Genomic DNA, 26,195 nt, shown 5'->3' on the forward strand with positions numbered 1-26,195 from the left:
AACCTACCCCAGTACAGATATGGATTCTGCTAATTTATAAAGTTTTATACAAATAGTTTTTATCAATTGCTCTAAGCAGATAAGCATCACAGCCTTAAATTCTGTAAGAAAAAGCCAGAAGTACAATATAAATATCCCTACACCATGTATTGGTGAGTTCAGATATACCTACACCATGTACTGGTGAGTTCAGATATACCTACCAATATAAATATTCCTACACCATGTATTGGTGAGTTCAGATATACCTACACCATGTACTGGTGAGTTCAGATATACCTACCAATATAAATATCCCTACACCATGTATTGGTGAGTTCAGATATACCTACCAATATAAATATCCCTACACCATGTATTGGTGAGTTCAGATATACCTACCAATATAAATATCCCTACACCATGTATTGGTGAGTTCAGATATACCTACCAATATAAATATCCCTACACCATGTATTGGTGAGTTCAGATATACCTACCAATATAAATATCCCTACACCATGTATTGGTGAGTTCAGATATACCTACCAATATAAATATTCCTACACCATGTATTGGTGAGTTCAGATATACCTACCAATTAGCTGGATTTCTAAGATCACTTATTTTCTTTAAATCTTCCAAACACTCTAAGTGTGGGAAAATCTTTTTAGTGTGTTGTAAGAAATATGGTAGAAGGTCATCAACATGTCCTGCAATTATAATTATTATATATATATGTAAACAAGCATTACAAATACCATCATGTAAATTATTATTGTTACACAGTAAAATGACAAATCTCACAATAAGAAATTTGTTAAAGAACTTACACAAAACAGTGGATATCATATGGTTCAATAACTAAACATATATACCGGGTATTCCTTTTTTTTATTATGAGATAATATTAGAAGAGGAACGTTTTGGGATATATTTTCTAAATGAAAAATGTTTTATATAAAACATATTGTGGAGTGTTTTATCATTGGAAATCTTACCGCATCTTCTCCTTTTCTATACTATTTTTTTTAAGACAGCAAAGGCCTGATTTGATGTGTTTAAAGTTACTATTTCCTTTTCAATTACAAGGAGAGGGATGCTTCCAATATACATGCAATGCAAAGTTGTGTTCTGTTCAAATTAAAATAGCCAGAATACATTTTTTTTGTCTTCATTCATACAAAGTGTGATAAATAAAATCTACATTTCTAACAAAACTGGCTTGTGAATTCCAGTAAATGAATTCTTTTTCTCTCATTTTTATTGTAAACCATGTGTCTGTCTACAGAAATTTCATATTGACATTAAAGTAAAGTTCCAATTAACCTTACTATACTGATCACCATACCTGCACCAGCAGCTATATCACTTAGTATGAGATGTAACTCAACTGGTAGATTTTCTTCATCACAACAAAACTTTCTAAAACTCTGGAATGACTTGTGGAAGAATTTCGCTAAAAAATAGAATATGGCTATTTAACATATACACTCATTTTAAAATTTTATAGTAGTTATTCAATTAAATAAAGCAGTTTTGATAAAAAGATCTTCAGTTATTTCTTAGAAATCTATTCAAAAATTCAATATCTACATGTACACATATATGACCATATCTGAAGAATAACGTATTGTTGATGCTGTTTAAGGTCTTTTTTGCATTGCTGAGTTGTATTATTAATGTCTGACGTACAATTTTATACCATAAATCTCATTTGTTTCACTGAAGAAGGAATGTAACATGGTTTCAAAGGGACAGTGAACTTAAAAAAAATAATTAACAGTTGACACTGAGATATGTCTCTCCTGTATGTAGATCTTCAAGCATATTGCAAAGCTTGATATTAGGACCGTTATTATTGACAACTGCAACACTTATATGCAAACATGGCATTATCACTGGCCAGACATGCCAGACAAAAATGAATATTAACAAGAACCTTATAGGAACATCATGTTTTTCTTTCATAGGATAAAGCTGAAGTGTTTCATGTACACCTATGTTTCTACATCTACAGAAGAAGAACTTAATTCAAACACCAGATCTTAATCACAATTACTGTAAATTTAGAAATTATTGCATGCATTTATTATTGCGATTCTGTCATTTTAGATTTAAATGTGATTTTAATTTTTTTTCGATATTGAGAAAAATCTTATTTAAGTCATATAAAAAATTTCAAAATGGAAGTTTAAATTATTGCGATTATAACCCTGTCGCAATTTTCAGCTCGCAATAATAAAAACATCCAATAATTTCTGTATTTCAAGTATTGATAACTCACATTCAATGCCATTCTCTTCTGCAAATTTTCTAACTTCTTTCCTTACATAAAATTGAGTCAAAATTCCCAGTATCTTTTCTGAAAAGTAAAATACATGTGCATGTAGTAAATCTCAAATCAATAACCCTCTTGTCCATGTCTGGACAATAAAAAACCCAAACAAATTTGTTTTAATCTGTGTATCTACCTGATATCATATTCTCCTTTCTAACCAAAAACTTCAATAGCTTTGACTAGAAATATCAAATAATACTGATAATTGATATAAATGTATGTTAGACTGCTATCTGTAAGTTGAAGAAAACATGCAATGTATTTAAAATATGAAATTTTATTCTGCTTGTGTCAGGTCATTGCATCCATGTGAAAACATCCCATAAGGACAAAATGAATGATAGGTATAACAATTGCATGAGAACTCACAAAAACTCAATATGCACCCAAGAACCAAAAGATGTTATGTGAAAATTCTGTTATATTGTGTAATACAGCAGGTTTTATTGAGAATAAAGACTACAAATTTGAGATTCATGTAAATGATGTACAGTATGTAATTTTTAAAGGGATAATTCGCAATTTTTCACTTTTCATCTTATAATGTTCATAATACCATATATCATAAAAAAAATATTCACCAAGTTTTATTTTGATTTGAAAACTAATAAAGAAGAAAAGTGGGAATTATTAATTTTCTTTCATCAAACTTACTGACTTATGTGATGTAGTTTAAGTCTTTTTGCATTTTGCATGCCGGGGGTGAAATTAATCTCATTTAAATTTTGTTCGTTAACCAACTAATAACGCGATTTAAAGCACATCAACTACTTTTGGTGTAGCTATTAACCAACGAAAAATAAGTGATAGCCATGCAACTTTTAAATTAGATTGTAGGATTTATATGTGATTTTTTTATACGAATTTTGGTAATAAAAGTAAATCATACAATAGAACATTTTTATGATTTTTTTCTACAAATACTTTAAACAAACATATGAAACTGACATGATCGATAGCGTATTAAAAATACATGTTTGTATTCTGACCTTTTTGCTTCATTCCAGCAAACATTTTCACTTGCTTTTACCATTTACTGTGGAAATAAAATGAGTATAGTTTTGTGACACTTAGTGGATGTTGAATGTGTAGTTAAACTCAAGGTAATTAAAAAATTAGCATTATGTAATTCTAATTTTTTGATCTTCATTCAGTGAAATCACGGTTCACCATTTCAGGTGTGAACAACATTTCATATGAATGATAAACGGTAGTCAACTTGATAGTTTAAGACACAGAAATGTAAAAAAAATGAATTAAAATTAATTTATGGGAGTAATAAAGTCGCACAATAACTGGATAGCTGTTGCATATTTTTATATTTTGCATAAGCTCACTTTTAAATGAATTATCACTTCTGATTACTTTTGTAACGATAAAATACTGAATCATTTTAATTGAATAAATTTAATTTATAAAATAAAAATATAACCTTCTTAACACGAGTATATGAACTAAAAATTGTACTATTTTAAATTAGAATCGGCAACCTTTAATATTTCAAACAGATCATTAACAATTGCAATTATATAATTTAGTCCATCCAAAGCGATCTTTATTTACCTATTTAGGAATTGATGTTCTCATCAAAATATCTTAAATCTCACAACGCATGAAAAAACAATGTCTTAAAAAATTGACAGAAAATTTAAGGAACTTCCTGAAACGGAATCGACAAATTACAAACAGATATTCTTTTCAAGTGTGAAAAACATCAACAAAATTTATACATAATCGGGAATGTCCTTATTAAAATAGTCTTTGTCTCACAACATATAATACTTTAGCTATTTGACCAATAATGTTTAAAAAAAAGACAGAACGAATTTAATGTCATCTTTCCCTATTTTTGAACGTAATTATAAGTCTGTTTTAACTGCAAGAATACCCGAAAGGCTGACAAGCAGTTTATTCTTTAATTGCTGTCATTGAATATCAGAAAGAAAATAAATCCTGAAATTGATTTGAAACTTTGATACTCAATAGTTTTCCTGGAAAATATTCACATCCCTTGGGGATTATTAGTGTACGTTCAGTTGCATATATATATTACATGCATGTCAGAACAATTGTGATGATGACTAATTTCTTCCATCTAATTGATATATAAATCTGTCATTTTACTATGTCCATAACTTCGATGAACCAAAGCAAGTAATATATCTACCTGTATTTAAATCAAAATGGTTCTCTTCTTCTTCTTTTGGTATACAATAGTCTATCAATTCAATGATTACATACTGTTGGCATATGTGGACTAGTCTATTTACAAAACTTTTACCCGAAATTAAACAAAATGTATGTTTCTTTCTTATGTTCAATGTATACATGTATATATTTTAAATTGTGATTATCTATAGTTCCGTAACTTTCTATCCAGGCGTATGTAAACGAATGGTCGACAAGTGCGTACAATTTTGTTAAATTCAATGTTTCTGGTATGTTCCAATCCATCCTTCACTATTGACAACAAGTATATATTACAGTGTTCTCCCCAGAAATTTTGGATAGCTTCACATTTGGCGTAAAAAAAATAAATTGTATTTTTTTCAATGTAATTTTTAATGCATTAAATGGATGAAACATAACCTAGAGCTAATTATGATCAATTTCTAAAGAAAGTACAAAACTTATTTAGCTCAATATTAAAATTTTCACTCTCAATTTACATGGGAAGAGAAAGAAAGTAATAATATGGGGACAAAGTCCCCAATTACGGTAGAAAAATCAATAAAAAAAAAAATCAGGAAAATTTTCCCGAATTTTTCATTCTACTAAATGAACTCAAAATCGTTAACTTTTTTTTCAGATCTACTTCCTCTTCCGGTCTTGTTTGCATGAGACTTTAAATAAAATGTATAATTTTTCAACATATCAAAAAATATAGGAAGGAGTTCAACACCCAATCATTTTTAATAATTGTTTGATATGAAAAAAACGTTACCTGATAACAGCGTTTCTTTGTTTACATTGAATATGACTTCATAACTTAAATAACGTCACAACTGAATCCCTAACAACAGAACCAATATCGGAAACATTACAGTATTTCCATGTTTGAATAGAAAACAAATTAATACAAACTTCGTCCCCATTCACAGGTAATGCCTGCCTCATATTAATTTGAAAGTCATAAAAAGATACGACTCAACCTCTTTTTAAAAAGAGAAAAATTGTTTGTTTCCTGAACTTTCATATTGCAAACATTTTGAATTTTTTGTTTATGATTTTCTGATTACATTCTCCTTGGCGAAATTTCCGATAGCAGACCACATGGTATCAATCATGTCACAAGTGACAGCTTGGGGTATTCGTATCCAAACAGTTATCACCCAAAGGGCAATTAACACCTATTTAATATATATTTAATATGAAATTATTATAGCGTCACGGAAAGAAAATATAGCGTCCCGATACCGCGACGCTAAAACAGCCTGAGGAGAACACTGTATTACATTTTCCCAAATTTACCCTTGGAAAAAATATGTAAATATATAGTTATTTCATCAAATCTTTTTTTTTTGGTACATGTATTATTTATATTTTTATAAATAATATTCTTTACACCAGAAATGTTATTTATAAACAAGCGTATGAGTTAAGTAATGACTAGTATATTATATCAGTTTTGGACACGCAAGACAGAGATGTATATTATACACCTGATACATGTAGTTCAAAATGGAAAGTTATAAGTTATGGGCCGTGTACACTGATCAATACCATCAGAAGTGAAACGATGCATGCACTTGCAAGCGCGACAGGAAATTGCTTGAATACCTGGACGTGTCACCTCACACCCCTCACAATAATTTTAGGAGTAATACCTTGAGCCATGCTGGTGATCAGATGAGGGAAGATCCAAATTTATTTGAATAAAGTTAATTACATAAAAGAATTATGAGCAAATTAGATTAAAGAAAACAATTTTCACTGAACACTTATTCATGATTTGAACTTGCCTTTTTAACTAATTCCAATATTAACAGTTAAAAAATAACAGACTATGGTGTGTAGTTATTTGTGATCATAAAATTGTTAAATCTTAATTAAGACACAAAACAATCATGTTACAAGTGTTAGTAACATCGTTTAAATCCAATCAACAAGGTAAACCTCATGAGTGATGGTATATTTTCCGTTGCTGATTAACGAAAGAAGAAGTACAGTAAATTGATCACGTGGTGTAAACAATCTGGGTTTGAACTGGTCAAATTTCACCTGAATATTTTAGCACCACGGATAAGAATTCTACATCGCGGCAGAACCAATAGAACCACGGTAAAAAATTATACATTGCAGGCCCGTGGTCCTTTAAGAGCCTGGGGAGAACACTGAACATGCAGGGTCACGCAGACACTGCCTTATAGGAAGGTCTTAATTCATTCTGTGACAAATGTTTGAGCTTTTGTTTATGCAATTTGCTAAGGGACTTCCCGATTAAAATTTTCCATGGGATTTGGAATTATTTTTTGTTAAATTTGACTTTTTTTTTCAAACATGTCTTTACCTTTGGCCAGGGTTCCACCAAGTTCTTCACCAATTCCATGTGGCTGTGTATGTGTTGATGTGTATGGAACTGGTTCAACAAGCGATTCTAAAGTTTTTACAGGTGTGTTTTGGCTCTTTTTATTCTTTTTAGATTTTGAATGTCGACTATAGAGCTCTTGTCCTTGCAATGACTTAAATCCAAGCACATGTTTCGTCAGATTTGTAACATCTACTTGCTTGATTAATTTATGGACTTTTGGTTGTTTTCTGCAAACAGTTGTGCAAATATTGAACATAATTTCATCAAAGAACTGTCTAAATCCAAGCTATGTGATCTACTGCAAAATTTCTCGTGTTTTCTTACTGGAGGCTGACATCTTGAAATAAACCGGAAGTAGAATAAGGCGAATGACTAAATCACATGATTGTCAAAATGGTAGATGTCGTCGTAGATCTGAGTACTTTAAATTGTTATTTATTCAATAACTGTTGACATGAATAAGTTCACAGCAAAAGAAAATGGTTAACTTTTCATTACAAAGTGTTTATGGTATGATTTATTTTGAATATTTTACATAGCATGATCTTCTTCTTCTGATCATGAGGACCATCAGTTTTATTCTCAATATCTTATCGTCTATGCTAGTCTCTCTGCTACATCCTAGGCATCAAAAATGAAAGCCAGAGATTCTACACACTCAACTGTCCATATCCTGTACATCCCAATGCCATACCTGAGGGTAGTAATTAGAGTACCTTCATGACAAAAACCGTAAAAATTCTTGCCAAATGACATTAACAGTAATTTTTGGTGCATGACGTTTGGGTCCTACTAAAATGCGCCTGGAGAAAATAAAAAGCACCCGGAGAAAATAAAAAGCGCCCGGAGAAAATAAAAAGAAAAAAAAGCGCCAGGAGAAAATAAAAAGCGCCTGGAGAAGAAAACATAGCGCCCAGGGAACAGAAAAAGCGCCCGGGAAAAATATATAGATATTTTATTGGCATGAGACAACTTTGTTAAGTTACGGACATTTTTTATTTTTTTATTTTAGACAAGTAATTTGCAAATTCAGATAATAGACATTTGTAATAAAACACAAAAACAAGTATGAATATTTCAATTTTAACAATAATATATGAATTCTTTTTCGAAAGACTGATAATAATGGCAGGATATCACAGTTTATGCGGAAGATTTATAACATGTAATTAAGACATCAAAAGACATGTTTTTGAAAAACGATATCAAAATGAAAATGTATAAGACAACTCAAATTTCACAGATAAATATTAACTTAAGCAAAATAAAAAAGGTACACATAATAAATCAGCAAAAAAGCAGTACTATACATGTACCTAGTTAAAACAAGGTGATAAAAAGCAGATGTTAATTTACTTATGTTTAAATTTAAGTCTTAGCATTAAAACCCTGATAACCATAGCCATTGAAACAGTTTTAGTTTTATAAAAAGATATAATAAATCTATCTCAGCATCTGTATAAAAAAGTGTTCACCATGCAGTTGCGAAAATATTAGACCTCAGGCACCGATTATTTTTAGTAACAAAACATACATTTTGATCGAGGACAATGTCTTTCATGATTCTTCTATTTACTATTATTGAGGGGGAGGACAGGGGTAAGGGAGACTGGGAGAAAGGAGAGGAAGGCTGGGAGAAAGGAGAAAAAATAAAATATCTCTCCTTTTAAAAAACGATCTAATATTTCAAGAAAAAATATCTCAAAGGGAGATGTTTTATTCTAATGGAAGAAAGGAGAACGGGGGTAGGAAAAAGGAGAAGGGGGTAGGAGAAAGGAGAAGAGGGGGTGGGAGAAGGGAGAATGGTACCCCCTGTCCTCCCCCTCATTATTTATATTTATTTACATACTTATATACAATTTTGAAATCTAAAATGTAAAAGTACAACAATACTTTAGATATAGCATCATACATTTCACCATTTATATTAAGGACAAAACAAGCAATGATTAGTTATTTTTTAAAGAAAAAAATATTGTTATAAAATATTATTATTTTCTTCTCCACGGCGCTAATTTTCTTCTCAGGGTGCTAATTTTCCTTCTCCGGGCGCTTTTTCTTTTCCCCGGGCGTTTTTTCTTTTCCCGGGCACTTTTCAGTAGGACCGTGACGTTTAAAATGGATACTTTCTTTTAGACAATAAACTAGAGGCTCTAAAGAGCCTGTGTCGCTCACCTTGGTTTATGTGCATATTAAACGAAGGACACAGATGGATTCATGACAAAATTGTGTTTTGGTGTTGGTGATGTGTTTGAAGATCTTACTTTACTGAACAATCTTGCAGCTTACAATTATCTCTATCTATAATGAAATTGGCCCAGAATGTGACAGTGGAAAATATTTTGTAAAAATTTACAAAAATTACAAAATTTATGAAAATTGTTAAAATTGACTATAAACAGTCAGAGCTCAGACATAAATAAGTCTGAATCTGCTTTTGACTCATAGAGGTCTAAATTTGTAAGTTTTAGTATTTGTCTCCCTTTAATGCAAGACATAAGAAATATAAATATTGTTAAGCAAGAAATAATTGACCAGAATCAAAAAGTTGCAAATAACGCTTTCTACAAGTCGAAAAGTGATCAAAATTGGTAAACTTCAAGACCCACGCATATTTATAAGGAGGTCATGCATCTAAATCAAATAATGACAACATTGAAAGACAATGCTTTGTCTTCTAAAGAAAAATATGAAATGAGAGTCTAAAAAATCGGAGATAATGTTAATTAACCTTACAATGCAACCACCTGGAACCCCACTTAATGAGGTAAAACATCTGTGTTTAGTGAGGATGTTCAATTAGACAATTAAATATAGATAGCTCAAGTCCTTGTGAACTCTCAGACAGGTTTTTGCTGTCATAGGTGGTGTAGTTTGGCCACCAAGTGAAATTAAGTTTTTTCATCAACATAAATAGACCTAAACAAGTCTGTCATTTTCTGACTTAGATAAGTCTAAAATTGAAAACACATTTTTATGATAAATAACTGTTTTGACTTAGAACTGTAAGTTGAAAACAAAAATCGACTTGTTTATGTCTGAGCTCTGACTGATAAAGGGCAATAACTCCTTAAGATGTCAATTGACCACTTTGGTCATATTGACTTATTTGTAGCTCTTACCGGTACTTTGCTGTACATTATTGCTGTTTACAGTTTATCTCTATCTATAATAATATTCAAGATAATAACCAAAAGCTGCAAAATTTTCTTAAAATTACCAATTTAGGGGCAGCAATCCAACAACAAGCTTCCCGATTGGTCTGAAATTTCAGGGCAGATAGATCTTAACCTAATGAACAATTTTATCCACAGCAGATTTGCTCTAAATGCTTTGGTTTCAGAGATATGAGCAAAAAACATTTTACCCTATGAACTATTTTTACCCATGTCAGCCATCTAGGTATGGGGATGGGGTCATCAGACACATTTTTAAAACTAGATACCCTACTGATAATTGTGAACAAGTTTGGACGAATTGGTCCTAGTAGTTTTGGAGGAGAAGATTTTTTTAGAAGATTACAAAAATTTACCAAAAATTGTTAAAAATTAACTATAAAAGGCAATAAATCCTTAAGCATGTTAAGGGGTCAACTGACTGTTGACTTATTTGTAGATCTTACTTTGCTGTACATTTACAGTTTATCTCTATCTATAATAATATTCAAGATTATAAACAAAAATGTCAAAATTTCCTTAAAATTACCAATTTAGGGGCAGCAATCAAGCAACTAGTTCTCCGATTCATCTGAAAATTTCAGGGCAGATAGATCTTGACCTGATTAACAATTTTACCCCATGTCAGATTTAATTTGCTCCAAATGCTTTGGTTTCAGAGATATTTATAAGCCAAAATCTACATTTTACCACTATGTTCTATTTTTAGCCATAACAGTCATCTTGGTTGGTTAGCCGGGTCACAGGACACATTTATTAAACTAGATACCCCAATGATGATTGTATCCAAGTTTGGTTTAATTTGGCCCAGTAGTTTCAGAGGAGAAGATTTTTGTAGAAGTTAACGACAACGGACGCCAAGTGATGAGAAAAGCTCACTTTGCTCTTTGGGCTGGGTGAGCTAAAACATCTACTGATTTGGACGCATAATGTTAATTTTTTTCCAAAAATGATGTTAACGGTAATTATTTGAGACCAATAACAAACCACAATATTTTAATGTCTGTCGGTAAATGGCATTAATACCCTCATACCTGTATCGTCCTGAGGTCCTGAAATTCATGAAATTATTGTAATGTTTTCCAACAAATATTTGGTGCTTTTAAATTCAACATTTCAATTTTGTTCAAATCATTGGAAAAATGTGGTGAAATACTTAAGATTTTTATTGACTTTTTGATAGATAATTGTTTATGGTTTCAGAAAAGGTATCACCCTAGTAGATAATGGGGTAAAATATTGGGAATTATAAAGTCCTGTTCTTACATTATTTGAAATCTTAACCCTTACCATGCAGTGACCATCATATGACAGGCGTACTCAGACCATCATTGTTTGGCTCCAATGGTGTTCCATACTTTTAGAAGTCCACTTTATGATACTTAATTTAAAAGTTGTGCATGTTCTGTCAACCTGAGGCTATCCATATTCATGTTTCTCATGAATAAATTGCATTTTGAGCACAAATACAGACTTGGAAAATTGAAATCGGCTGAAACTCGGTTTTCTGGAGGGGTGGACTTCACATCTGTGTCTTTTTTCGGGCCCCTTTATAGCTTGTTGTTCGGTGTGAGTCAAGGCTTCATGTTGAAGGCTAAACATTGACCTATAATGGTTTACTTTTATAAATTGTTATTTGGATGGAGAGTTGTCTCATTGGCACTCACACCACATCTTCCTATATCTACTTACACAGGAAGTTCAGAGGCATAAAACTTGCAAAAATAGTGCTAACCCATGAACATAAAACTACTGATCGTTATCATTATTAAAATGCACAGCGGAAACGTCTACTTCCTGTTTTGTGTCCATTTGAAGTCAAAAATTGGAAAAAATCGTGAAATTCCGTATTTTTGGTCCAAATGGCCTGCTGTAGACTGCTGAACCAAGATCAGATTCACTCCCACCTAACAATTGTTGGGGTCAATTTGTTCACTAGGGTCAACTCTACATGCAGGCTACAGCTGGATACCTTTACCAGCATCCCTGGGTCTTTGGGGTCAAGAGAAAGGACGAAAAATCGCTTTTTGCACCTGATGCCCAACTTTGGGGCAAATTACCGCACGCTCACCCATCCCCGTCTCCTCACCACCATATACTCACCCTGACCACCCTGCCCCGTGATCACCTACATTAGATTTAAAGTAATCATTTTGCTACAGCAACAGGGCTAAGCTCATTTGCATATAATTTGCATATTTTTGCAAATAAACGAAAATTATACATTTTCTGAAAATAATTCAGCATGGTAAGGGTAAAACATGCTTAAAGTTTCCTAGCTTTTTCCATTAGTATATTAAAAGATACAGCTAAATTAAAGTTGCCATTACACTTTAACATTTAATACTTGGAACTAATGTTGAAGTGAAATGGCAAATTAAAGGTAAATAAGTAAGTGCACACAATCTAGCTATTGAAAAAGGGCAACAACAAGGTTTACCCACAGATGAACGATTTTGTAATATATATAAATCGGGTGAAGTAGAAAATCACTTTTTACTGAAATGTGAAAAATTTTCTAACTACAGAATAAACTTTAAAACTATTATCATGATTTATATTTAGTGTACTTCCTTCATATTGTAGTGAAAATCAGCCAAATATTAAAAGTTGCATTACCTGTAAATAGTAATTCTTTAAAAGTCTTGAAAGTGACAAGTTCTTATATATACATAAATGTCTGGTATATAGAAATGATATTTTAGCTTCTATTTAACTATGCTGTATTCATTGTTATAATGTACTAAACTATGGGCATTTGCCACTTATTGTAATTGTGTTTGTGTCAATAAAATAATTGTATTTGTATTTGGAAAATAAAAAGTATTATTTATTTTATTTTAGAGTTATTTTTTATGTTTTATAGGTATTGCCTTGTTATTGATATATTTAAAGATAAATTTGTCAGTAACAGGATACCCAAGTTGTGACAGCGGAATAATTGAGAATTGTACAAGTTGTGATCCTGGAACTTATGCAAATGAAAGTAAGTTTTATAAGTATAGGTAATTTAACCATTCAAATATTTTGATAGAATCAATTGTTTTCTTTGTTTCACCAGCAAGCCAGATCTTTAAACAAAGTGGGTTCATATAAAAGACATCAGTGACATGTCCTAATCAAAGTTATTAAGGCTTGGTCAGCGTATTTTACATCACAAAGCCATTAAATGCAATTTTTTTAAGAGCTAAGAAGATTGATACATTTAGTGGTACAACCAATAAAACAAAAGATTTGACAAATATCATCATTTGTCATCAGACTATTGTTTATTTACATATGTGAAAAATAAGTAAAATCTAATTAGTTTCAGAAACTTTTGATGTAATCAGCAACCTTCTGATATACATGTATATATTTCATCTTAAAATTGCACAAAATAGTTGTAGTAGAAATTATTCTCACAAATAATTTGCATAGGAATTTACTGAAGTGGGTCTCATGGGGTGTAAATCAATGTTAAGCGGGATTGGCTGATTTGTGTGACACTTGAAAGTCAAATTATTTAGTGTGAAAACAGGAAACAAAGTCTGGCGGGACACAATTAAATACAAGTGCTATTATTTAAATGATAAGTGGGATACAGGATTCTGAAAAAACAATAAGCAGGATCTGGGATCAAACCCTCTAATGGGACCCCCTCTGAAGGATGAATTTTTAATCTAGTGGTTTAAATACGATTTTTAAATAGATATTTGTTTCCTCATATTTGCAGGTGGTGTTGATTGTTATTGTTGCCAGGTGTTTGGTCAGTGTAAAATAGACAGTTTATGTGTCCCTTGTGCTAGAGGATATTACAATCCAGCATCACAAAAAACATCTTGTGTAGCATGTGAAAAGGGACATTATGCTAAGTATGTGCAATTTAATATATGGTTTGATTATGTAAATGACAAAAATATGTGGTAGTACTACAGGAGGTTTGACAAAAATATGTGGTAGTACTACAGGAGGTTTGACAAAAATATGTGGTAGTACTACAGGAGGTCAGACAAAAATATGTGGTAGTACTACAGGAGGTTTGACAAAAATATGTGGTAGTACTACAGGAGGTTTGACAAAAATATGTGGTAGTACTACAGGAGGTTTGACAAAAATATGTGGTAGTACTACAGGAGGTTTGACAAAAATATGTGGTAGTACTACAGGAGGTCAGACAAAAATATGTGGTAGTACTACAGGAGGTCAGACAAAAATATGTGGTAGTACTACAGGAGGTTTGACAAAAATATGTGGTAGTACTACAGGAGGTTTGACAAAAATATGTGGTAGTACTACAGGAGGTTTGACAAAAATATGTGGTAGTACTACAGGAGGTCAGACAAAAATATGTGGTAGTACTACAGGAGGTTTGACAAAAATATGTGGTAGTACATGTACTACAGGAGGTTTACAGACATTTGAAGTTTATAAAATTTTGACAAAAGATAGACCATGTGGAAATGCATCGTATAAACATTGAAAAAATCTACTTTTATATTTCTTGACATATAGTTGTTTTATAAATTGTGAAAAGGACAAAAAATGCATAAATTGTATGTAGAAATAGATGTAAACATTCAATTAATGTTAGTTTAATTGTGTGATTTCTCAAAAACAAATGTCCTTCAAAGTTTAAAGTTTCAGTAAAGATGCTATATAGCTACAAAAATGTATTATTAAGAGTCACCTTCTTGGCTACTTTGTTACTTTACTTGTTTTGATACTATTGTTTGTTTGTTTTTTTTTTCCATTAGATTAATTGTTTTATTTTTGTTCGTGAAAAATGAAAAGCCTGAATAATTTTACATTTTGATAATTATCCCAAATTATTTCTGAGTATAAGTCAGAGAATTTGACTTAAGTATATTCAAGTATGATAGAGGGCAGTTTTACAATTCAGAATAGTTCATGTTTACATGAAGTGTATTTAAAATAGATCTGTTCTATCTGTATTGCACTATCATACTGCTTAATTGTTTGTTAAAAAAAATCTGAAAAAATTCTCTTCTTATTTGCCTAAATATATATTTTCATTTGACCTGATTGGATATATTTATTTGTAGCGTAACTGGAAAACAAGAATGTGATGGTTGTGAGGCTGGTTACATTACCAATAAGACTGGGTCATTTGAATGTCAACCATGTGCAGAGGGAGAATTTCAAAATAAAACAAAACAATCCTCATGTAATAAATGTGATCCAGGCGGGTACCAGAACAGAACTGGCCAGGAAGAATGCCTGAGATGTGATACAGGTCATTTTAGTAATCATCCAGCTAGTACAGGATGCACTGCTTGTACTGAGGGAGAATATCAAAATATAACTGGTCAGACAAATTGTTTGAAATGTTCCCCAGGATATTTTCAGGATCAAAAAGCACAGGCAGAATGTTCAATGTGTAAAATTGGAACTTTTAGTAAAGATGAAGGAAGTCCAAAATGTGAGGATTGTCCAAAGGGAGAATTTCAAAATGTTACAGGACAATCTTCATGTGATAAATGTCATCCTGGAAGTTATCAGAATGCCACAGGAAAATCATTATGTGAGCCTTGTCAAATTACTCACTATTGCAAGTATGTTTAAAATTAAAGATGTAATAAAGGGGGTCCAGAAGGTTACCTAGCCTCTAAGTGCAACTGAGGTCACATCTTGAGTTTGCCTCAGGTCACTAGGTCTTTTTTAAGAAATTAAAATTAAGAATTTTGAACATAATAAAGATCTAAGGTTCTTTTCAATGAGATGTCAGATTGCAAGATCATCCACTCCTCCCCAAGGTTATGGGTAAGATTTGACCATGTAGGGAGCCCAAATAGAGTTATTGTTTTAATCTGGCTGATGTGTGATAAAGGTATTTCTTTTTTTGGCATTTTAATTTGATGAAAAGGGCTGAACATTATCAATCTACTGTAATGAAGAAAAAGTTGAAAACTGAAATCCCTATAAAACACTGCAAAACAAAGGCAACAAAATTTACTGCAAAGATAAAGAAAGATAGGTTTTATATCAAAAATATAAATGATTTGAATATTGATATCAGTTTTCACAATTGGAAAAAAGTGATTGATTTTATATAAAGAAAATATGTTCATATAAATAGCTTATCCTATGATTATTAAAAAATAATTATCAAGTCATATAAGAAATATGTTTGCTTTTGTAATAAACAGAATTTATATAGAGGTCACTGATGCCTTGCATACTATTTCGCTTTCATAACAAATATTAAACTTCATATTTTACATATATTTATTTTAGAATTTTTGGTTGCCATGACTGTAAACCATGCCCTGCAGGAACATATGGGAACCAAACAGGATTAGTAGACTGTTTAGCTTGTCCAGCAGGATCTTATTCCCCATCTACGCCATCAGGAGTTACACAATGTACAGAGTGCCCAAATGGACACCATAATGATAAGAAAAATCAGAGTTCTTGTGTAACATGTGATTCAGGAACAGTATGCAAGTAAGTTTATATTTCTCAATTTTCAGGAATAGATTACCTTAGCTGTAATTGGCAAAACTTTTAGAAATTTTTGTCCTCAATGCTCTTCAACTTTGTACTTTATTTGGCCTTTTTAACTTTTTTTTTAATCAAGCGTCACTGATGAGTCTTTTGTAGATGAAATGCGCATCTGACATTAATACAAAATTTCAACCCAAGTATCTATGATGAGTTTATTATCTTGTGATTGTATCTATGACAATCTATAGCCTGTTTTGACATCATATATTACAGTTTAGTATCACTATAAAATAAGAAAACATTAAGACTGCAAACAAACACAAAATGACTGGAAATTGTTCAAAATGCAGTGGCTGATCTAGAGGGAGTGGTTCCAAGGGTTGGAACCCCTCCTCTCCCCTTATTTTTGGTTAATCAACATTTTTGAATGAGGACACATGGTTGAAACCCCCCTTTGGAAAATAACTGGATCTGCCCCTGAAATGTCACTGTAATTCTTCAATTATTGATTGTTAAACCACGAATTAGGTTTTATTTCAGAGGTCAGAACATATAGTTTTTACTCCTTTGATGTTTATATGTATCCATAGGAACAGCTTAAGCTTAAGCTAAATCGTTTTCCCCTTAGTTTAATTTAGACATTTTTCATCATTTTATAGAAAAACACATATATATATATACATACAGATTTAGAAACAAGAGTATCTTAAATTAACCAGTCTCCTTTAGTAGGTTACTATGGCAAATATTAAACAATCAAGGCAATTAAACATTTTCCCATTTATGTACAACTATACCATATAAGTTTAGATGTAGTTTTGTCTGTCCAATTTGTAAAACTACTAAACATGACATATACCAATTTATTATTGAAACAATATACAAGTTGTTGCTAATTTAGAAAACCATTAGAACATTTTTAATCAAAGCTTCAGGACTCATAAAGCTTCTCTGAAAATGAGTGCAGTTTATTCATGTTTTAAGCCAGTGATAATAATACTTTTATTTAGCCTTTTTTCAAACTCATCTTCTAATTAATAAATGGTATAATTTCTAAGGTAAAACAGGTTGTATTAACTGTTATCATCATCTTCTTTTCAGTAAAACAGGTTGTATTAACTGTGATCCTTGTCCAGAAGGAGAAGAAGCTGATGGAAGAGGATTATCAGAATGTGCAAAATGTCAGCCAGGTTTGTAAATAGATAGATACATGTAGATGATATATATATTTGTGCAAACACATCTACATTAAATGGCTATAGAAAGAAATACAAACAAGAAAAATGACAATAATATAATTATATGGGATTAACAGTGGCTTTCAACTAGACAATAAATACTATAAATATTTGTGAATTCTTGTATAATAATAAATGGTCATGTTCTTAGAATTTAGACATTTTCATAAATCACTTTCAGTAATCATTGTATAGTTGTTCCAAGAATATAGCTTCTCTAGATAGGATCTCATTTGAAACACAACTGCTATGTAATACTGTTAGAAAGTTATGCATGATTAGGATCAACAACAAATTGTCAGCATGCAGTATCAATGTTTTGATTTTGTCACCTGACCATAGGTTTACAATTGGGTGGAGAGGTCAAAATAGAAAAATTGAAATCTGTTAAAATTATGCTATTGACTTTATTCCAATGTGAGAAAGAATAGGAAGTCATGCCTTAAAAAAAATCTCTAAATATGAATTTCTCAATCTCCACATTGAAACAGCTAATATCTCTGATTAACCTTATCATAAGTCTTCCCTAGACAAGATTATAACATCATTTATTTGCAAATAAATGCAACAATATTTTGTAAACACAGTAACAGATTATTTAAAATTTCCAAATACATTATAATTGAACTTGCTTTGTTTACAGGGACATACAAGACTGCTGCTGGTCCATCATTATGTCAGGAATGTCCTGATGGTACTTACAATACAAACAGTGGATCTCAAACCAAACAGGACTGCTTGTTATGTCCAGAGGATAAATTCTGTCCTGTAAGTCAATACAAATAATTACATTTACATAAAACCATCATTGTTTAGAAAAGATAATTATCCTTGTCAAAGTCCTTTTCTTTTTTAATTATTTATATATTCTTATGATTTAGAACTCTCAACTAGAAATCAAACATTTTCTGAAAACATTGGTTTTCCCTTATGCCTTTATCATTCTTCAGAAATCTTTCAAAATTCTCTTCTGTGTTTTTAAAACAATATTTAAAAGATTGAACTCCTCAATAACAAACATTGACTTAAGAGTTATTGTTGCATTACTTAGGTCATTCATAGTTTTAATGTGAATTTTGTAAATCAGTTTGAAAGGAGAAATAGATTCTTAAGCATTCCAAAAAGAAAAGGATGAGATATTTTCCTTTTATGTGAAGGGGGACTGCAGGAGGACTCTCTACTTTAAATTTAATATAACATTTTATCTTTCGTATTGAGTCATATACTCTCCTTTAAATCTTTAAATGTTTCTTTTTTCTAATGCAGTCGTCTGGTGATAACCCACAACCTTGTCCAGCAAGTGCCTATTGTCCAGCAGGGTCTAGTGATCCAGAGTTTTGTAATACTTTACTAAAACCAAATAAAATAAAGATGAATTGTGAAGTGACATCATCATTTATTGTTGTTATGTCTGTGATTGGGATAGGTAAGTTCTTGTAATTGATTACTGTCTGTGATTGGGATAGGTAAGTTCTTGTAATTGATTACTGTAAACCGACTTATTTTCATGAGTAATTTATATTTCGCGACATTCGCGAGTAGAAAAATAACGCAAATAAAAATCGTCACGTAATGTAAAACTTCTATCAATCCTTATCAAACTACGTCAAGTAAATTAGAAAATCCTGGAATTAAATAGCCGTGAAGTGGACAAATGAGTAAACGTGAAATAAAGTATCCATAAAATAAGTTGATTTACATAATACCATATTCACCTATATATAGGGTGAAATCTAGTGACAAAATATTACCTCCCCTGTAAACCCTGAAAATGTATATTTTGCAAAATTTGTTAGGTTTTAGCAAGGATGATATCAATTATGAATTCACAAGAAACCTTTCTGGTTAAGAGTATCAGTGAATTGACATAAAAACAAAATTACCATAAAAGTGCCTTGACCAAGAGGAGATAACTCTGTGGAAAACTCTTGTTTAGTTCACAATAAAATGTTCCTACAGAGTAGGTTCCAAAAAATATGTCAGTGGATGAAGGTGCATGCAGTTTTAGTGATATTTCAAGTAAAACAGATTTCTTTATAAAGATTTAAAAGGAAATACTCCTCTTTACTACCATTTTATATATTTATGACTTATTCAAATTCAGCAGAGTTTTTTTTAACTGAAAATACAAGATTTATTGCAGAACCTTAGTATTGCAAATTTTGAGATATTATGGGTTTACATATTTTTATATATGTAAATTTTTTATAAATATTTAAGCTATACATATTGATTGTGGATATATTTTTCAGTTGTATTAGTAATTGGCGTATTTGTAACATATAGAGTCAGACGTTATTACAGACTTCGAGCAGGTCAACCAGACAGGGAACCACTCACTAAATCAGGAACACATGTATACACTGGCTTGTGATATTTGAAGAGAACCAGTTATTGTGAATCAACCATTTATTATATAAATTGATTTGAAGAATATTTTGTGTTTATTTAAATGCATTCTGATGTCAATCTTATGTAATTAAAACATGTATTACTCATATACCATATTCTGAAATAAGCATATATAATTAATATGAAAACTAATAATAAGTAGTTTTATTTGAAACATTTATTATCTTTTTTTTTTATAGAAAACTTATTTGTGATACTCCTCCTCCTTATAAATCAAAATATCACAAATTTGTAGAGTGAATTTCACCTATTAAAAAAATGGAATGACTGGTCAGTACTTTTCAGGATTATTAAAAAATACTCAGTAATGTATAGTACAGACTTAGTTAGTACTCATTTGTGTATCCTCTTAAAGTTTGCTTGCAAATAATTTTTAATAACTTAAGATAAAAGGTTTTATCAGATAATTCAATGTGTTAATTGGTATAAAAATCATGGTGTTTTATTATTTTGTTGACATAATGAATTCCTTGTTTCATGAAACATTTTTCTGTTTGAATATTGACTAAAATCAACCAAAAGAACATTCCAATATATTTAATGATCATGAAAGTTATATATATATATATATATATTTATAATGAAAAGCAAAACTGTTTTTATAATTATCACCCAGTAAACAGTATGATTACATATAACATGTCTGACATTATCATTGTTCAATTAAAAGTGTATACTAAAACAATGGATTGCAACCTAAATCACTTTCATTTAAAAATGTCTTTGACATAATCATACATTCATTTTTGAAATACTATTTGATTTTTTGAGGAAAGTATAAAAATTAAGCAAGTATTTATTTTAAAACCAATTTTGTTTTGGGAAGACTATATCTAGTTGTTAGGTGGTATAAAACCTATCTGCAAACATTTTGTTGTTTTCCAATTATGTGGCCAGTATTCCAACAACAAACAAATGGTAAAGACAAGAACAATAGTTTATAGGGTAATTACTATTCAATAGAGATTTATCTCACAAGTGCTCATACCAATCCATTATAACTTGCCTTTAATTTATAATAATTATGATGTTTAGATATATAAAATGTTCAGAATTATTTATTTTTCCAATGTAGAAAATGTTCAGATTTACGTTCCTATGTTGAATAATTATTTTACCATAAAGTTCTTGTGGTATTACACAAAATGTATTCAGTTTTGTACAAATTTTGTTTGATTTTACATGTCATTTTCATTTTATTGTTTACTGATGCAAATGAGATTATAATATATACATAAAAGTCCTAAGATTTGCATACCAATACTTTTATTAGTTAATATTTGTCACCATGATTTTATATGAGGAAATCTTAAGACTTTTATACTGTTTTTCCTCATCTGTGTAGTATTAAATATCTAGACGATCTGGTACATGTCAAATTTGCTAGATTTTTTATAGTCTTATATTTAAAAATAAGTCTGAAAATTAAAATTATTTTTTTCCTTTTTGTAACAGACTAATGGACTCTTTTGACAGATGAATTTGAATGTCGGTACTAAATAAGTTGGCAATCTATAAAGAGTACAATTGAAATACTTATATAAGGAAATTTGCTGTATGTTTGCAGTGGACTTTTTCTTGTGATATTTAAACCTTTACAAGCATCGCATTCACTGTCCATTCAAAAACATTGCACATTGCAATAACATGTGAATAATGAACACAATCCACAAATAAAACCTGACCCAAAAATAACCTGATAAATGATAGAACTTATAAAATCACCAATGCAGGCATGTAATGAATCCTTTAAACTTAAGGATGATCTGTTTGAAATTTTACATTTATGATAATGCAGCTAGTTAGAGTCTATTTAAAAAAAAATGTTGTAGTAAAACTAATTGTTGATTAAAATGCATCTATTTAATGTTTGAAATAACTTTTGTCCACGTGGTATGTATATAGAATATTGGTAAATATGTATATTATTGGTATTGTTATTTATGCATTGAAATACATGTACATAATTATTTTAATATATTTGTGCAATAATTTATTTTTTTATTGATTTGATTCTTGTCTTTTGTATCCTTTATACTTTTAAAATGAAAACTACAATGGAAAAATTATAAATTTACAGAAATTTTGTTTTATTCTGAATATTCAATCATAAGTAATGGGTTAAACAACTAAATCAAACAAGGAAACAAATTGGTGATCAAATTAAAATTTTCTTAAACTTTAGAAAAAAATGCGTATATTTTTGTTTCGCCTGTAACAAAGTCAAGACATAATGATCTTACATTTTGTCATTATGTAAGTAAGCATTGTAAAAGAAACATAATTAACAAAATTATAAAGTGCAATATAAAAATGTTGAACAAGTTTTGATGAGGTGGAGTTAAATGAGTGTTAAGAGTTAATAATAAATAGACCAATACACAGACTTATTGGGGCTCCACTTAAATTTCAGTTGCAAAAAAGATAAACGAAACTTTAAATTATCAACTAATAACAGAAGAATTCAAACAACAGTTATAATTTAACTAATGTTTATCAAGTACATGTATATACTGGCTTTATTCTAACATGATGCCGTCTGTAAAACTAATTAATGAACATACTAAATCCAAGGATTTGTATAGTATATATATTACTATGCAAATTGTTGCCAAAACCAATTCATATAATGATACATTTATGCTTAATATAACAGAAGTATTTTTAAACATATATCATTCTGTTCAGTGAGAAGTTAACTATACAAGTTATACATGAATATTCCAATTTTTGAGTAATTAGCATTGAAGAAATTCAAGCTTGGAGTTGTCTTTTAACTATTGATGTTTATTTGTTATACTGTGAATTCATTATTATTTGTTGGATACCAATTTTTCGTTGATTTCTTAGTTAGAGGTTAAACACGAAATAAAATGTTCTACAAATGACAAATTTTCTATAGGCTTTTATGAAGGCTTTGACAAAACCACAAAATTAAATGTCAATGAACATGAAAGTTTTCTTCAATGAACGAAAATTGGTACCAACAAAAATAAAAGAATCCATAGTAAGTCACACAATTATATGTTAATGTTTAAATGTGTAGAATTAATGTTTCAATAGAATGTTGAGGTGTTACTTCTAAAATATTACGCAAAAATACCAAAATACAATACAAATTCATAAAATTTCTTTGAATGAATTTTCTAAATAGGATTCTTTTCAAATGTGGCTCAGTTATGTTTGAAAAAACTTTTATTTGTAATTGAGTTTAGAGTGAATTAACTTCGATTATCTAATAATAAACATTTCAATACATTGTGAACTTCATTTTAGCTATAATGGCCATTGTGTAGTATTTCTTTCTAATATACTGGATGTTACATTATATTTAGACATCAGTTTGCCTTATCTTACATTATCTATTTATCCTGTATCCTCCATTAGTAGAACCTCAAAATGAGTTTTAATTGAATTATAAAATTTAATTCCTCTGGTTTTTTTCTGAACCTATATATGTCATTGGTTATCATTTGTTGTTGTGGTTCATAAATAAAGGCAACAGTAGTATACGGCTGTTCGAAACTCATAAATCGATAGAAAAAAACAAATCCGGGTTTCAAACCAGAACTGAGGGAAACACATCAAATATAAGAGGATAACAACGACACAACAGAAAAACAACGTTATTGTTTCTTGTTTTTTGTTTTTTAAATAGATTAACCTGTTGGTTCTCTTGTTTGATTGGTTTTACACTAGTCATTTTTGGGGCCCTTTATTTTTTGTTGTTCGATGTGAGCCAAGGCTCCATGCTCAAGTCCATACTTTGACCTACAATGGTTTACTTTTACAAGTTATAAGTTGGATTGAGAGTTGTCTCATTAGCACTCACACCACATTTTCTAATATCTATATACAGTGTAACCTGCCTGATCCAACACCTGAGTATTCCAACATCCTGCCTTAACCGACACAGCTTCACAGTCCTAAAATATGCCTATCCATGCATAAAAAAACTTAGTATTCCGACATCCTGCTTTATCCAACATTTTTTTCTGGTCCCTCATTGTGTTGGATTTTACAATTTATAATAGATAGGTTACTGTTATTGAGATTGAGTTATTTCCCTTGGCTGCCTGTTTTCTGAATTAACCTACCAAATAAATACATGGTGTACAGAATGTTTGTTTAGAGATCCTTTATAGTTTGAGGCAATGGTTAATGAAATTAAAATTGTTCAAAAACCAAATTTTCTGAAATCTAGTAGTCAGTATAACAAGTTTAATTTGGCTGATGAATGATGAAATTAGTGAGTTTAGACCTCCAACATGGCAACAAAAGGGAACTCCTATTCAACATACAATGTGTTGAACTTTTCAGAATTGTTTAGTTCACCCCAAAATAAGTCAGAGGTATTCAAGCAGTCTTTTCCTCATTTATAATTGGGAAAATACATAATTGTCTGTAGATATTTGCTATCTAATATGAAATTCTGGAGTAAAGTCTATTCTGATATTTCTATATGTAGAACTGTTCAAAGCTGTAATAGTCTGAATCTATTTTTTACTACACAGGTTGTAAATGGGTGAGGCAGAGCATTTAAGGTTAAATTTTACATGTTACTTTTGTAGAGTGTATATAATGGTCAAATGAAATGATATAACCCTTCTGAGGTGTGTATTCAAGTTTTAATGTTATTATAAGATGACCCATATAGATTGCTAGCACTTGATCTTTATTGTACAATATTCAATAGAATTCAGCACACCTGTCCTTTGCTATTTCTTAACTTTCCCTCAAAAGCCCATCATCGATTTGCCAGGTTTTATACTGATTTTTAAAAATCTTTTCCTCTGATACCACAATAATCCTTTGATATCTGGTTGCAAAATTATAATAATCGAAACAAAAAGTAACAACCATGTAAACTATTTGTTGTAAAGGTAGAAAAATTTATTTTTCATACCTTTTATGAAGATTCCTTAGGTTACAAAGTTTTTTCTTGACAACATTTTCAAGGTTAAAAGTAAAATCACGAAAATACTGAACTCAGAGGAAAATCAAATTGGAAAGTCCATAATCACATGGCAAAATCAAATGACAAAACACATAAAAAACGAATGGACAAGAACTGTCATATTCCTGACCCGCCACAGGCATCCCCAAATGTAGAAAACGGCGGATCAAACCCGGCTTTATAGCGCTAAACCTCTCGCTTTGTAGACAGTCCCATCAAACCCCGCCACACCCACAACGATGCGTGAACCAAACAGACATAACAAATAAAACAGTCAACCATTGTATGACAACAAACAATTTAGAAACACAATAACAGAGAAACAGCAATCATTATATAACAACAAACAAGTTAGAAACGCAACAACAGAGCAATGGAAACCATTGTAAAACAACAAACAACGACAGAGAATCATTAAAGCACCTGCCATCACAAGCACTTAATTGTTTTTGTTCATTTGAAGGTCTGCTGTCCTTCTACCTGATAATCCATGTCACGCTGTCAACAATTAACTATCAATCTACCGACAAAAATAGTTACTGATAGTTGTCATTAATCCGTTATTGTGTTTCTAAATAATTTGTTGTTATTCAATGACTGCCGTTGCTCTATCATTGTGTTTCTATCTTGTTTGTTGTTATACAATGGTTGTCGTTGCTCTATCATTGTGTTTATATCGTGTTTGTTGTTATACAATGATTGTTTTTTCTCTGTCATTGTGTTTCTATCTTGTTTGTTGATATACAATGGTTGTCGTTGCTCTATCATTGTGTTTCTATCCTGTTTGTTGATATACAATGGTTGTCTTTGCTCTATCATTGTGTTTATATCGTGTTTGTTGTTATACAATGGTTGTTTTTTCTCTGTTATTGTGTTTCTATCTTGTTTGTTGATATACAATGCTTGTCGTTGCTTTGTCATTGTGTTTCTAACTTGTTTGTTGTTATACAAGGGTTGTTGTTGTTCTGTCATTGTGTTTCTAAATTATTTGTTGTTATACAAGGGTTTCCGTTGCTCTGTTATTGTGTTTCTATCTTGTTTGTTGTTATACAATGCCAACGGTTGTCGTTGTTGTGACATTGTGTTTCTAAATTGTCTGTTGTTTTACATTGGT

At 30.6% G+C, this 26,195-nt stretch overlaps 2 protein-coding genes across 2 annotated transcripts in view; one reads left to right on the top strand and one right to left on the bottom strand.

Annotated features, from left to right (window-relative positions):
* LOC139521721 (ATP-dependent RNA helicase SUV3 homolog, mitochondrial-like) overlaps positions 1-7,217 on the bottom strand; it is a 23,361-nt gene extending 16,144 nt beyond the window's left edge. The window contains exons 1-4 of the mRNA XM_071315283.1: positions 6,831-7,217; positions 2,267-2,344; positions 1,331-1,438; positions 578-692 (exon numbers count right to left, since the gene is read on the bottom strand). Coding sequence (XP_071171384.1) covers positions 578-692; positions 1,331-1,438; positions 2,267-2,344; positions 6,831-7,107 — 578 coding nt within the window. The 5' untranslated portion in view covers positions 7,108-7,217. The remainder of the gene's footprint in view (positions 1-577; positions 693-1,330; positions 1,439-2,266; positions 2,345-6,830) is intronic.
* On the top strand, positions 7,213-23,385 carry LOC139521726 (proprotein convertase subtilisin/kexin type 5-like). The gene is made up of 9 exons (XM_071315289.1): positions 7,213-7,361; positions 12,894-13,013; positions 13,743-13,881; positions 15,073-15,582; positions 16,265-16,474; positions 17,576-17,664; positions 18,356-18,480; positions 18,979-19,138; positions 19,965-23,385. Exons 1-9 carry the CDS (start codon positions 7,331-7,333, stop codon positions 20,084-20,086), a joined length of 1,506 nt encoding a protein of 501 aa, XP_071171390.1. The 5' UTR covers positions 7,213-7,330; the 3' UTR covers positions 20,087-23,385.
* The last annotated feature ends 2,810 nt before the right edge of the window (positions 23,386-26,195 follow it).

Source organism: Mytilus edulis, chromosome 4 (assembly GCF_963676685.1).
Source record: "Mytilus edulis chromosome 4, xbMytEdul2.2, whole genome shotgun sequence".
NCBI classification, from domain to species: Eukaryota; Metazoa; Mollusca; class Bivalvia; order Mytilida; family Mytilidae; genus Mytilus; species Mytilus edulis.